Consider the following 15,601-nt stretch of genomic DNA (forward strand, 5'->3'; position numbering starts at 1 on the left):
CTAACCACAAACTTAGGGGTAACTAATTATTATTCTTTCTAGGTGAGTCTGAGAGCAGTGCACAGAGGCTGTTGGGTAGAAATAATGATAGTATCTGTACCCACAGCTTGTTTAGAAGTATATTTCTTAATTTCCAAATACTTGGAGGATTTTTAAAGTCATCATTTTGTTACTGTTTTTAGCTTAAATGTACCATGAACAGAAATTATATTCTGCATATTTAAAAATAATGTGCACTCCAAACTTGTCGGATACAGTATTCTACAGTTTGCTATGTTGCTAAAATCTACATTATGCTGATTTTTAAAATGTCTGTTCCATCAGTGATTGAATAAGGGGTATGAGAATCTATCACTTTCTTTTGCTCTGTGACAGACATTGTTAAGAGAACAAAAGGGCAAAACAAAGAGTGGGGAAAATATCTGCAAATCACATATCCAACAAAAAAAGTGTATCTAGAATATATAAAGAGTTCTCAAAACACAAGAGTAAAAAAAGAAAAGAACTAATTAAATAATGGGAAAAACACCTGAACAGATATTCATCAAAGAAAAGATATGATACCCAACATCATTAGTCATTAGGGAAATGCAAAGCAAAACCATGAGGAGATAAAACAAACCTATCAGAAAAGCTTAAAAAGAAACAAAATAAAACAGTACCACATGCTAAAAGGATGTAAAACAATTGGAACTTGCAAAGATGCTGGTGGGGATGCAAGGTGGTTCAGTCAGTCTAGAAAACAATTCCGTAATTTCATATAAAGCTAAGTATACACTTGTTATATGACCCACAAATCCCACTTTCGGATTTTTACCCTACAGAAATGAGAACTTAAATTCACACAAAAACCTATAAATGAATGTTCACAGTAGGCCTATTAATAACAAAACAAAACAAAACAAAAAATACTGGAAACAACCCAGATGTCCTTCAGTGGGTAAATGGAGAAACAAACCATGGTACATCCATATAACTGAATACAATTCAGCAATAAAAGGCATGAACTACTGAACTACACAGTACCTTGGATAAATCCCAAATGCATTACTATAAGTAAAAGAAGCCAGTCTCAAAAGGTTACATACTGTAGGATTCCATTTATAAGACATTTTGGAAAAGACATACTATGGAGTCAGGGAACAGACCAGGGTTGCCAGGAACCGGGGGTAAGTAGGAGGCTGGACTACAAAGGGGCAGCACGAGCCAGTGTATTTTCTTGGTGGGGGAGGGGGTAGCGGTGATGGAACTGCTGTTTCTGTTTGTGGTTACATGAACCTACACGTGTGTTAAAACTCATACAACTGAACACCAAGAAAAAAATCCATTTACGATGTTATTTTAAGAAACAAATATTCCCATGCTCCCTGCCCTCAAATCTTTTTTTTTTTCCTTTTTATCCTGAAGCTGTCCTTCATTCTTTACTTTTCTACAGTTTCCTTTTCCCTTATTCATATAATCTTTCAGGCATACTAAATGTTATTGCTTTTTTCAAATAGGCCATGTTCTCTCTTGATTTCAGGTCTTCCTTCATCCTGATGGCTCTATGGTGAAAACTACTCCCTTGGCTAATTCTTATTAATTTTTCTGGCTTTAGTAAATTACTTCTAAGAAGCCTTCCCTACCCTCTGCTCCCAGGCTGGATTAGAAGTTCCTGCCACAGGGTCCCATGGCATTCTGTACTTGCCCTTTCATATTCTCAAATACTTAACTGTTCACACATGCTCTAATTCTTTCCCCTCACTATCTTGTGAGCTCCAGGAGGGCAGGGATAAGCAATGTTTTGTTCACTAAGTCATCCTCAGTGCCAACACTGTGCAAGGCACATAACAGATGCGCTGCTATGACCGTTCTAAGACTTATTTGCATCTTGCAGATTGCTATAAATAACTTAGTTCTACTCTCATTTTTTCAACCTACATTCTGGAGGCAGAGAGAAAAGATCTTACCTTGCTTTTCAAAATAAAATATTATTTCAAACATACTTTTGCTTGTGATATTCAATTAAAACTTAAGTATTTTCTTTATGTGTCCTCTCCCCTCTACCTTTTGTCCTTTTTGTTCCTGAGGCTACAAAACTTCCCTTCATGTTCACTGAACATTTGCACACTTTCTGAAGTTCTCCACAGCCACATACAGCAGAAACACCTTTTCCTAGCTGGGTTATTTTGTGGGTGTTTTTTTTTTTGTCTGTACAAAATATTTAAAATTTAAATTCCTTTAATTTGGCACTCTACATTTATGTCTTTCTGAGAAAGAGTTTTATAATCTAATAATTTAAACAACAAAAAAACATAACTTAGACAAATCAATAAATAATGATATGGTTAATTATGTATGAGATCCAGCCAGGTCACTTGTTAAAAAAAGTAAAGTCTAACATTCTTTGTATTATATTGACAGCAGTCAATGATAACAGATAGCAGTCTAAACCACCTTTAGAAAACTGTTTAGCACTAAAATGACTGATTTTAGTGGTCTTTTTTACTGTTAACCATAGTCTAGTGTACATATTTAAAGTTCCATTTGTTTTAGACTGTATTATAATAAAAACAAAATCTAGTGACCACTATGTTACCTTTGGAGAATCATGTTCAAAAGTAATAGCCCACAAAGAGGGAGGGAGGGTGAAGGGCCCATTCTAAAGAGCACAGGAAGTTCAAGGGGGACTTAAAACATTTTAAATGGAACCAGACAGACATCCAAGTCACAAATGCTCAGAATTACCAGATCCAGTCATGTGAGTATGTCTGTTGCATCTAACAACAAAAAAGTACTTGTAATTTTTTATGCCTTTGTTTATTTCTCCATTTTATTTTTCTAGTAATTCATTTTTATTATATTTTTCAGAAGCATCATTCCATGAGAGACTGAGGGGAAAACTGGTCTTTCAACACAGGTAGTTTCAGTTTTTAAAAGGAATGGGTCTGCATATGTCTATATGTTAAAATAAATTAAAAATAACTATCTAAGGAAAACTTAACTCCCTTTCAGGCTGGGATCCATATTAAGCTTAGTAGTTTGTCCCAAGAAAATATAAAACCTATCACCAATTAAACTGATGATTACCTATAATTCCACTTTTCATTAGGTATAGAGAATAGCTGTACTTCAGGTACTTCTAAAGGAATATAATCTCTTGATGAAACAATCATGAGAAGGAATCTAGGTGAAGAGACACACAAATGAAGGATAGTCACTCACAAATATGCTTATGGCAGGAGGATAACAGTCTTTTGGAAGCAGCAAATTGACACAATGAAAAAAGTCAGGGAGGGTGGGGGGGATGAACTGGGAGACTGGAATCGACATATATACACTAATATGTATAAAACAGACAACTAATTAGAACCCACTGCATAAAAAATAAATTAATTAAATTTAAAAAAATAAACTAAATAAAAGCTTAATCTCCTCCAAAAAAAAAATAAATAAAAGTTAGGGTGTTGTACAGGAAAAGCCAGTGATTATAGAATTCCATCCTAACAAAGGCATGGGGGGGGGCAACCAAAATATGTAAATACAATTGATTTTCTGTTTTATAAATAAAAATTTATAATGATGAAAAGAGTGTAGTAATACAGGCCTCAGTGAGGTTAAAGCATCTTTTATGATAATGTTTTGCATAAAACTTAAAAATACAAATTACTTTTCCTATAACAGTTTTTTTTTAATTTGTTTTTAAAATTAATTAATTTATTTATTTATTTTTGGCTGCATTGGGTCTTTGTTGCTGTGCACAGGCTTTCTCTAGTTGTGGCAAGCAGGGGCTACCCTACTCTTTGTTGTGGTGTGCAGGCTTCTCATTGCGGTGGCTTCTCTTGTTGGGAGCACGGGCCCTAGGGGCACAGGCTTCGGTAGTTATGGCTCGCAGGCTCTAGAGCGCAGGCTCGGTAGTTGTGGCGCACGGGCTTAGTTGCTCTGTGGCATGTGGGATCTTCCTGGACCAGGGCTCAAACCCGTGTCCCCTGAATTGGCAGGCAGATTCTTAACCACTGCACCACCAGGGAAGCCCATTGTAACAGTTTTTATTTTGCAAAATAAAAATTCTAAAGGTACTGTCTCTTATGGTCAGCAAAAATTATCCTTATAACACACTACCTTGAAGAAAAATAACATGAAAAATCCACTTCAACCACTGTTCTTGTCAGGTATTGAATCTTAAGTGACTATAACTGTGAAAATACTTATATTCAGAGGAAATTTTCAGTGCCACTATGCTGGCAGCACTCACTGTTCCATTTGCTGCCTAATCCTATCATGGCATTAAAAATTTTTTTTTGCTGAATAATGGTGCCTAACTCAACAATTATCAAAATGCATTTTCTTCACTTACCCTTGCATAGTGGAATTCAACTCCATAGAGTTCTAAGGTACGTGCTGTGTTCAGGTAATTAAATTCTGCTTCTGCAGGAGATAAGCCTCTGTAAAAACATCATTAGGTTAAAAATTATAACAATCACAAATATGACCAAATTACAAAAAGGCTATTTATCTAGAAAATTTTCAGCATTCTGATTAAATATTTTACAAAACACCACGCACGAGTTCTGTTCAGTAACATCTAACATCTAACTTTTCAGGAGGGTACGTTTTCAGTAACACAAATTGTTATTTTGTAGAATATTTTCTTATTTTCCAGAAACACAAGAATGCACCAGCTTTTTAAAGTTCTAAGCTATACTTATGGGTGTTACAAAGCCATTCTCAGACTTAACTTAAAACAAATATTCTTCAAAATGTGGTCTAAACTCCATATGTGCATTTTAATCACAGGGTGCTTCTGACACATGCAGTCTCTGGGGCGAGCTCTGGAGCAGGGCTTCTCAGGGTGTGGTGCACAGACAGGTGTTGACTCATAACAAGAACAGAAATTGAGAGTGTCACAGACTTTTGTAGCACTTTGGCAGAGTAATTTTATGTCTGTTGCATCTAACAACAAAAAAGTACTTGTAATTTTTTATGCCTTTATTTATTTCTCCATTTTATTTTTCTAGTAATTCATTTTTATTATATTTTTCAGAAGCATCATTCCAAGAGAGACTGAGGAGAAAACTGGTCTTTCATTACAGGTAGTTTCAGATGTACTTTTCTATAGAAACTGATATAGAATAAATGGGTCCAAATTGTTTATATTTAAGAAATATTCCGGCGATTCTTATGAACACAAGTTTGAGGACTACTACTGTAAATGCAAAGCCTTTAAAAAGGCTATATTATATATAGTTCTAACAACCTTGGTTATCTGATATTATCAGGCTATAGCAGAGCAAAAGCAACAAATTAAAAATGCAAAGATGTCACCCTTCATTCATGAATGATACCAGGGAGCAAGCAGCCTGCCAATGTATGATCATAAAAATGGTGTCCTCAAAAAAAGGAGATACACTTCAGTTTTCTATAAAATTCAATTAAGTTAAATAAATACTCTACTTTCTTCCCCACCCTCCTGTGTTATAAACTGGATGATTCTATTTTTTCTTTCTTTAAAAATTTGCAGAACCATATCTTTAAAGCAAATAGAAATATATAATAAATACCTTGTGAAATGTACAAACTTCTTCCTGACAGAACAGACTTGTCATTATTGGTAAATTTTTTTTTAAATCTGGTTTATCTTCAAACCCTTGGTTCAGATATGCAATGTGTAGAACTTTCATAATAAATGGCATTTGCTTTTAGACCAAAACAGCCCCCATACCACATGAAGCCAGTCTGTTAAAATTCTCACTCATTAATCTTGTTTTAGATTAGGGTCCGCAAACCTTTACTGGCAAGAGCTGGCTGGTAAGCACTTCAGGCTTTCAGGCCATATGGCCTCTACTGCAACAACTCAGCTCTGCTGTTACGTGAACGCAGCCACAGACAATGTGTAGGCCAATGCGGGAATCTGTGCTCCAATGACTGTTCATGTAAGGACACTGAAAGTGGAATTTCTCAAAATTTCATGTGCCACAAAATGTTCTTCTTCTTTTGATTTTCTTCAACTATTTCAAATGTACAAACCATTTTTATTAGCTCGTAGACCATGCAAAAGGAGGCAACAGGCCATAGTTTGCCAACACGTTTTAGACACATGGGCCATTACCGAATGAAAGTGAGTTTCCTTATTAATAAGAGCTAATATTTCTCCAGTGCTTACTATGTGCCAAGCACTGTTCTGAGTACTTTGTATGTATAAACTCACTTAATCCTTATAATAACACCAGAGGTAGATAGTTTTATCATCCCCAATTTACATGTAAGGAAACAGAAACAGACATAGAGTGATTGGGCTGAGGTTACAAGATTGTAAGTAAAGTAGCCTCATCAGAATTTCAAACGAGGCCAAATGAGTCTGGCTCAGATTCTTAGAGTCTAGTTCAGATTCTCAGCCAATATGTAACACTGCCTTAGTTCCTCCATGAGTATTTTGAATTGTATGGTAAAGCAAAACTGAACTCTGAACCAAGAAACAATACGATTTTCTATTCAAAGCAATAAACCTCTTCTTGAAAACTCATGTCACAGAAAATCAGACTCATAAAATATCAAAGTTGAATATTGTTATAAATGAAAAAATGCTACTATTTTAAAAGAGTATTTTTTTTATTAATTTAGTACTACATAAAGTTCCTTTTCTTCTCTTGGCTCATTAACAAACAGAATTGATTCCTTTCACACAGCTAAAAACTAAGAAAGAATTGCTAAGTAGATTGAATTATATATTGTGAACATATTATTAATATTCTAAAATTCCTTCTTAAAGAACTGGCGACTTCGTATAATAGCCAATACTACATGTCTGTTTACATAGAGCTTTATGTTTCTTAACAGACATGAAAACAAGCCTCATATAGTCTATGATTTTTTTAGTATAGATTACCTACATTTCTTTATAGTAATCATACTATTTTATATAATAGTAACTGTTCTATTATTAAGTAATCACATTAGAAATAATTTAAAACATTTCTCTAGAAAAGATGCCATTAAGAAGTTTATCAAGTAAGCAGAAAAGTAAATAAATCCTTACGTATGTTGCTGATGTAGTTTTGCAATTTCTTTTTCAAAATCTTGAGGTTGATTAGGAATGAAAGAATAATCTGAGAGGTAGCCTGGCAAGTTTTCTGATTGATTGTAGTCTCCAAGTTCAGCTAATAAATGGAAAGAAAATATTCACACTTCAATAAACACATTTTTCAAGTTTTATAGCCAAATCAGCAATGTCAAGAATTCCTTTATATTTCTGGAAGTAAAATATTTGTTTCTACTGTTACCATTTAAGCAAATTATAACAATGCATTTAACGTTCTCCTAGGTCTTAAACAACTTCAGAAAAATTATTTTCAGGAATCAAAGTAGTGCTACCTAATTGGATGTTTCATTACACTTTCTGTGTAGTCACTTTTTTCTGCATAGTAACATATGTTTAAGTAACTCATACGTTAAAGGCAACGTACTACCAACAGAGACCACGCAATCACATGCTATTTGGCCCAAAGGTGGGCTGATACTTACACTGAACAGCAAATGAAGCCAAAAGAGCAGCAGTGTTATAAGGACAGGGCAATCTAATAAAACAGAAAATAACTCAAGGTTAAACACAATAATTTTAAAAGCACTATAATTTATATTGTACTGTCCACACTTGAAGTTTCTGTGTGACTTATATTTTAACTATTAAGTAATGAACTTATCTGATGAAAGGAATTCATGCTACATGTAGCCATCTTTCAGTAGATAATCTGTTTGCAATGATCATAAACTACTTAATACAGAATTGGAAGTATTTTTAAAGCCCATTACTAAAAACTTAAAACAGCTCACCTTCCAGTAAGAATGTCTTGTTTGATCTGCAAAAAATACTGGTACCTTAAAAAAAAAAAAAAGGTAGCATTTACTGGAATTATAACATTTAGAGTTTTAAAAACTGTATATTTACATTAAAAAATAAAACTGAAATATTTAAGTATTTTCTTTTATAATATGCACACTAGCCCACGTAAAGATATTTTAAAATAAATTTTCATAAATACATGAATCCAAACATTTAGAATTCTTTGATAAATGAAATTTGATACTTATATTTTGTTTCCCTAGCTTCTATTATAAAACTTTCACGAATTTAAGAATTACATGACTGAGGGAGATTAGGGAGAAATACTCTAAAGTGGTACTTCCCTGGTGGCGCAATGGTTAAGAATCCGCCTGCCAATGCAGGGGACACGGGTTCGAACCCTGGTCCAGGAAGATCCCACATGCCGCGGAGCAACTAAGCCCGTGTGCCACAACTACTGAAGCCCACGTGCCTAGAGCCCGTGCTCCACAACAAGAGAAGCCACCATAACGAGAAGCCAGCGCACCACAACGAAGAGTAGCCCCTGCTCACCGCAACTAGAGAAAGCCCGCGTGCAGCAATGAAGACCCAATGCAGAGCCCCCCGCCCCCAAAAAAACCAAAAAAACAAATTCTCTAAAGATTGGTGTATGCAGAAAGTAGAACTGGGAAGCACAGAAAACTTAAGTCAGAGACACAGAAGAGCTGACAGTAGCAACACACTAGAGACCAACTAAAGAAAATCACTCTTTCAGCTGAGCCAGGAAGCCAGCTGCAAGGACAGGCCTATGTGTTGATCACCGTATCATCAGGCAGCAGGAAGCTGCTAATTGTAGAAAAGCACTTTCCCATTTGGGTTAAGAAAGCTCTCTTTGATCAAAAAAAAAAAAAAATGAAAAAAAAGGTAAGTTCCTTTCCCTACTACTGTTCTACTATTAAAATTGCCAAGTACCCAATTTCCTTTAAAACCAACAAAAATGTAAGTATCCTATAACAAGAATGCTGAAGTTGCTTACAAGATGGCACTCCCCTTCTGTCCTTGCTAGTGGGTAGTCATCCTCTCACAGATTTATCTATGCCTGGGTAAAGTCACCTGTGCTGTATCATGTTGGCAGAAGATAAAATTTTGTGGCTTTTAATGTTTAAACAGAGAATTTTAAGACCTTCATTTCACCCCACTAAAAAAAGTACACATACTCCAAGAGCCAAAAATTATTTAAAATTTTAGTTGTTTAGCTGATTAAAGTCATTAAAGAGTTCCATGACAATATTCAAATTACCAAAGAATGTAATTAAGGTTTTCAGAGAATCAGATATAAAAAAGCTGATACAAACACCCTGGCTTCATATATTAATGAATGAAGTACACAAACTCTCTGTTAGGCTTAATACATAGTATTACACTATTATCTATGTACTCAATCCAAGACAACATATTTCTATCTGACCTACTTGGCTTCATAATTAAAAGTTAAAGGTTTCTGGTGGCAAAGTCCTTTTTTTTTTTTAATATTTATTTATTTAGGCCGCACTGAGTCTCAGTTGTGGCACCTGGGATCTTCAGTGTGGCATGCAGAATCTTTAGTTGTGGCATGTGGACTCTCAGTTGTGGCATGTGGGATCTAGTCCCCGCCCAGGGATCGAACCCAGGTCCCCTGCATTGGGAGCTTGGAGTCTTACCCACTGGACCACCAGGGAAGTCCCCTGGTGGGAAAGTTTTACAGTTAGGATTGAAATGTGTATATCCTTGACATAATATTGTAAATCCTACACAAATAACACCTATGTTTCCTGAATTTGATTTACACACTGAGCAGTAAGGACTGATAGAGTAGAAACCGGAATTAAAAGCCTTAAGCTAGGGCTTCCCTGGTGGCACAGTGGTTGAGAGTCCGCCTGCCGATGCAGGGGACGCGGGTTCGTGCCCCGGTCCGGGAAGATCCCACATGCGGCGGAGCGGCTGGGCCCGTGAGCCATGGCCACTGAGCCTGCGCGTCTGGAGCCTGTGCTCCGCGACGGCAAAGGCCACAGCAGTGAGAGGCCCGTGTACCGCAAAAAAAAAAAAAAAAAAAAAGCCCTAAGCTAAACCAGCCTGTGATCTTTGGCAAATTACTTAAAATTGGGTGGAGCCTTAGTTTCTCTATTTGTAAAAAGGAAGTAACATCACTTGCCTGGTATATGTATCCCAGGGGCCCTAAATATGGTAATAAAGCCCAATTTTTAAAGACAATTAAGACCTTTAAAGTAGATTAATAATGATTGAGCTAAATGCAGAAATATGTTTAAGCTGTAAAAATAATACAATAACATACCATGCACTAAACACCTATTATGTACTGAGTACACCTAAGCACTAAAAAGATATGAAAGAAATGTCATTTGTATTCTGATGACTCCTAAGAAAACGCCAATTCTAATTATGCCAGCACCTGTTAATACAAATGACATTTAACCTGATGAAAGGTCTGTAACTACTTTCTTTTTTTACCACTAATCCAAAATAGAATCTCAAGGCAAGGAGGTGTAGCAGTAATTTCTTGTTTTGTGGGGTTTAAACTAGTCCTTAAAATTTAGCCACTAACTGTGGCTAAGGGTATCCTACTACTAATCATGACCATAACAAGAAGGCTACCCAAGCACTCAAGTTTTAAAGTGGTATTTTTTAACCGTGAAATCACCTGGAAGCCTATGCCCAGGTCCCATCTGAGACCTATTAAATCAGAGTTTCCAGGGGTGTTGCCAAGGCATCAGCACATTTTAAAAAGCTCCCCTGTGATTCTAACTTGTAATCAGGGTAGAGAATCCTTGATGTACACAATGGTGATAAAATTTAAATCGGCCCTTCACTCCACTTTACCAAGCAACACCAGTTACAAGATTCCAGGACATTCCATTATAAAGGATTTTTGAAATAATGCATTATTTCTAGTGTGAACAAAGAGAGTATTCTAGACTGATGGACTTAGCACAATTCCTCAATTGCTACCAAATGTGATTTTACTTTATTCTACTTCATGAAGATAGTTTGACTTTAATTATCAGTGAGACACATTTATTCCTTGGTTATGTTTTCAACACAAGCCATAAAAGAACCAACACATTCAAGCTCATTAAGAAATTTAAAGACAGTTTTTTGAGTGAAATAAATTATGAATATGGCTACAATTGACAATATTTTAATTGCTTATGTTAACAAACTTTTCATAAGCATTAAATACATTAGAAATCCAATTAAAAATTATTGGTCTTTTATTTACAAATATTTCTTATAATTTAAAAATCTAATTACATAAATATATATTATGGAATACTTTGTTACTGGATTTCAAGTTACAAGTACTAGTAAAAAATGCATTTTAAAATCTTTTATAATTCACAATTTTCAGTAATTGAGAGTAGTTTCCTTGAAGTTCCTCCAAAATTAGGGAAAGTCTGACTCCACTGAGAATTATTTATTAAGATAAAAGATCTTGATATTTTAATTATTTAACAACAACAACAAAACCTGACTAAGAGCTACAATATTAAACTAAATATTTATATGATACAACTTGGCTTTTCAAGATAAATTAGGTTGGACGCTATTAGGGTCAAATGTTAGGACTGCCTAATCCCAGATCTATATTCCTGAGTTCTCCTGTTAGAAGAAAGGTGACACCCTGCCCCCCAACAAACACACAGAAAAGGACTCTCAAAAGTTCTTTGTTTCTCCACTTCACCACAGTATTCTAAAGGATAACCAATACATTAACATCTAAGAGCCTACCTACAGGTGGCTTTAGGTGCAGATTTTTAATTTGGCACCCATCTTTCAGAGTAATTCTGAATATAGTCTGACCTATATTCTTGTATCTTATATCTTATGGAAGGTATAATATGCTAATTTTTAATTCTGTCTTTTTTTTAAAAAACTAATTACTAATTCTGTCTTTCAAGCAATACACAAGGTTATCACTCAGGTTTTTTTAAACAATGACAGTTACCACTCTGTGATCACTCCCCACTATCTCCACCTTAAACAGTTCACCTAACATTTACACACTACCAAAACGCTCACCTGGCTCATTCTTGTGTATCCTTGGTCAAGCAGAAGGGACAACAAAATTAGCTGTCAGTTAACATTAGACCTACAACGGCCAAGAGAGTGGGCATTTTCAGGCCTGAAGTGCTAGTGCGCTCTGCCAACTTCCTTTACAAAGATGCCTGCTGTGCTCTGTAAAGTGCAGCACTCCTACACTTAACGGTGTACAGTTTATAAAGCCTATGTCCTCCTCCATGGAAATAACGTATATATAGAATATATTTTTACAAGAAAAAAAACAGCAGACACAATTCTCACTATGCAGAATGCCCTGAATACAACTGCAGCATCATTTAATTATTTCAGTTAGTTACAGCAGTGCTTCTGAACCATTCTTCTCAAGCAGAGAAGTTAATATTTATATGGCTCAGGAAGCTGCTTGTGGCTGGATGGGGTGGCCCTGGGGTTTCAATCTCCTGAAGCCCTCCCAGCCATCCAACAGAGGAGGAGACTTAGCTTGAAACATCTAGAACCCATTCTGTGTGCTGGCAGGGAAGCTCAGAATGATGTCATGGTAATCAATTTTTACCTAATTAATTTCAAAATTTCATAGTAGTTTTGACAATATTTTCAAGTAAAAACATGCTCCATAAAAACCCACCTTGTATATTCTTCTTGTAACTTGTTGGGGTCACTTACAAAAAATTTGACTCTAAAGTTCAAACTGTAAGGAGATCCTCCTAGAATTAATAAAAGCAGTTCTAATTAATTAGATTATAGTAGTCCTTTATCTTTATAAAGTACACTTGTATAACATCAAATAAATATGTTTGCTCACTCTTTAGCTGCTTCCTTACTGGTTTGTTTGGATCCAGCCACCTCTGAAAAATAAATAAATAATAAGACTGATTTCTTTTTTCCTGGAGGAACTAATACATCAATTCTTGCAAATCTGTTCCATTTGAAGATTAATGCTAAAAATTGCATTTTTTGAAAAGGCCTAGGTAGGGGGAAAAGAATCACTAAATTACAGACTCATATCAAATATAACAAAATTACGCTAGAAAGTATTGAATGTACTTGTGCTTTAAGATTTTGATTTCAATTTCTCATTAAGTTATATAGTGTGCAATAACCTCTATTCCAAAAGTAAAAATGCTTAATAACCACTGCAATATGAAGTGATTCTGTTAATTTAACTATATTATGTAATAGTCTATCAAGTTTTTAAAATTCTCTTTATCTTTCATAAAAATATGCTTGGCTTTATGCTCTCATTCAGACAAAATTTAACTACATATCATGAAAATCTAGTCTTATGAAAAATTTTAACTCCTACTCTATCCCTTAAAAAAGAAAACAAAATACGCCCCCCCAAAACACCCCATACTAATTTTTTAAAAGACAATGTTTACTTTGGGGAAGGACTGCTTTTTGTAGATGAAAATTTCAAGTAGTCTTGACACTTCTGAATGCCAGTTAAGCTCTATTTCAGGAGAACTATAACTAAATTCAGAAAACATTTCAACTGCCAACGTTTCAGTTAAAAAAATTAAAGAATCCAAAATGAGGTGACAGACGTGGCAGTATTTTCAAAGCACTACACAAATATAAGCTTACATATCATTACTTATAAACTGTCCTCCTACCACCCATACTTGATTCCATGCAGAGCGCACAGATTTCAGTAACAAGTGGCTGAAAGTCACTTGAATCCTTCCTTTCCATTATCCATAATATCCAACATATCCAATCCAACTAATTCTACATTCAAACCGTCCCTAGAATTGAATAATTCTTCACCATCGACTCTGCCACCATCCATGTCTCTGGGACAGCCCTGGCCACAGCCTCTTACCTGCGGGCTCTGCCTCTTACATCATCCTCCAGAAGCTACAGTAGTCTTTTAAAAGGCTCACTCCTTTGCTTAACATCTCTTGATAATTTCTCAATGTAAGATCCAAAGGCCTTACTGTGGCTTACATGGTCTCTCCCTATTTCTTTTTTTTTCCTATTGGTCTTTCTTTAATGTTTTATTTGCCTCAATTTTAAAAATGTACACTTCAAAGAGGCAATTTTAGACTCCTGATAAGTTTTGGAAGCCTTAAAATACCAATCAAAATAGGTGTCCAGTTCAGTTTTGACAGTTCCGAATCTGTGGCTGTCTAACACAGTTTTTTTTTAACATATACATCTATCCACTCTCTCTTAGATTTTCCCATGAAGGTCACCACAGAGCACTGAGTAGAGGTCCCTGTGCAGCAGGTCCTTATTAGTTATCCATTTTATACGTACTAGTGTGTACATGTCAATCCCAGTCTCCCAAGCTACTCCCTCTCCCCCCTGGTAGCCGTAAGTTCGTTTTCTGCATCTGTGAGTATTTGTTTCATAGGTATGTCCCTTTGTACCCTTTTGTAGACCCACATGTAAGTGGTATCATGTGTTATTTCTCTCCTCACTTCCTCCACCTCAGTTTACTGAGCTCCAGCTTAATGGCCTCCTTTCTGTTTCCCCAAGATGCCATCTTGGGGCCTTCAATTCTAAGCTTCCTTATGCACAGAATGTCCTTCTCCGGCTTTTCCCATGGCTGACGTCTTTCGTTATTTAAGTCTCAGCTTAAATTCCACCTCATCAGAAAGGCCTTCATGGACTGCCCTATCAAAAGTATCAAATATCACAAAGCTCCTATCTACTTAGTTATTTTCCTTCGGGTAAGGAATGTTAAATTCCTTCATAACATTTTCTTAATTGCAACATATTTGTTTTACTTTTTTATTGCCTATCCCCTTTCTTAGATTTTGAACTCCTTAAGGCAAGGAATAAAATCTGATTTATAGCTGAAGAGTCAGTACCCAGCACAGAACATGGCATATAACATCTACTAGAAATACCTGGTGAAGGACTAACCCTGCTGAATGACTCAGTGGGGCAGAGGAATCTGTTTCTGTGCCAATAATCAGATGGTTTTCACCCCTACTTAACACATCTGTTCCCCCTATGTATCCACCCATTTATCCATAGTCTCACCCATCTATCTATCAATCTAGTGATTTTTTCCTTCATACTTTCTAGAAAAAAACCCATAAATTACATTTATTTTAATGTCTGTCTAAAATTGAAATTTGGGACCAGTTAATGCCCCAAAGCCTGCCTTCCTCACCAGAAATGCAGACATATTTACATACACAAGTAGATGTGTGAGGCTGACACAGCTAGGAGGAGTACACTAACAAGCACTGGGAAATGTAATACTTCCTCAGTGACGTCAATTAGATAGGACGTAGGTTCTTGGCTTAAACCATGAAGATGGAGCCAGATGAACTTGAGGGTCACAGGGTCAACTTCACTCACGCCACCCCAAAATTCAGTTCAGATTCTAACTAGCAACTGCACTGACTTTACCAGTGAAATCTTCACAGCAATGAGTCTTCCTCATCCTGAACGTGTTATTTCTCCATTTACTCATGTCTTCTATTATCTCTTCCTGTAAAGTTTTATAGTTTTCTTCCTATAGATTTTGATACCCCTAATGTCAAAAGTTTATTCATAGATATTCAATGGATTTGGGTTTTTTAAAGAAAACGTATTTAATTTGCTATTTTGTTGGATTATGTTCCCTAATTGATATATAGAAAGTTATTGATATTTATGTTTGTTCAGCTTTAAGTCCTACTAGTTGTAAAAAGTTTTCCAAATGATTCATTTGGACTCTCAAGGCAGATTCATTATATCACTAAGAAGGAATGAGTTCTCCGCACCTTC

The 15,601-nt window shown here is 35.6% G+C and overlaps 1 protein-coding gene across 9 annotated transcripts in view; it reads right to left on the reverse strand.

Moving 5' to 3' along the window:
* PTPN4 (protein tyrosine phosphatase non-receptor type 4) overlaps positions 1 to 15,601 on the reverse strand; it is a 190,166-nt gene that overhangs the window by 93,282 nt on the left and 81,283 nt on the right. For 7 of the 9 annotated variants that reach the window (XM_055087461.1, XM_055087462.1, XM_055087466.1 and 4 more), the window contains exons 4-9: positions 12,678 to 12,720; positions 12,501 to 12,600; positions 7,810 to 7,854; positions 7,501 to 7,553; positions 7,016 to 7,136; positions 4,337 to 4,424 (exon numbers count right to left, since the gene is read on the reverse strand). In XM_055087461.1, the coding sequence (XP_054943436.1) occupies positions 4,337 to 4,424; positions 7,016 to 7,136; positions 7,501 to 7,553; positions 7,810 to 7,854; positions 12,501 to 12,600; positions 12,678 to 12,720 (450 nt within the window). The remainder of the gene's footprint in view (positions 1 to 4,336; positions 4,425 to 7,015; positions 7,137 to 7,500; positions 7,554 to 7,809; positions 7,855 to 12,500; positions 12,601 to 12,677; positions 12,721 to 15,601) is intronic. The other 2 variants (XM_055087463.1, XM_055087453.1) reach the window with 1 other exon arrangement.

The sequence above is a fragment of the Physeter macrocephalus genome, chromosome 2 (genome assembly GCF_002837175.3).
Source record: "Physeter macrocephalus isolate SW-GA chromosome 2, ASM283717v5, whole genome shotgun sequence".
NCBI lineage: Eukaryota > Metazoa > Chordata > Mammalia > Artiodactyla > Physeteridae > Physeter > Physeter macrocephalus.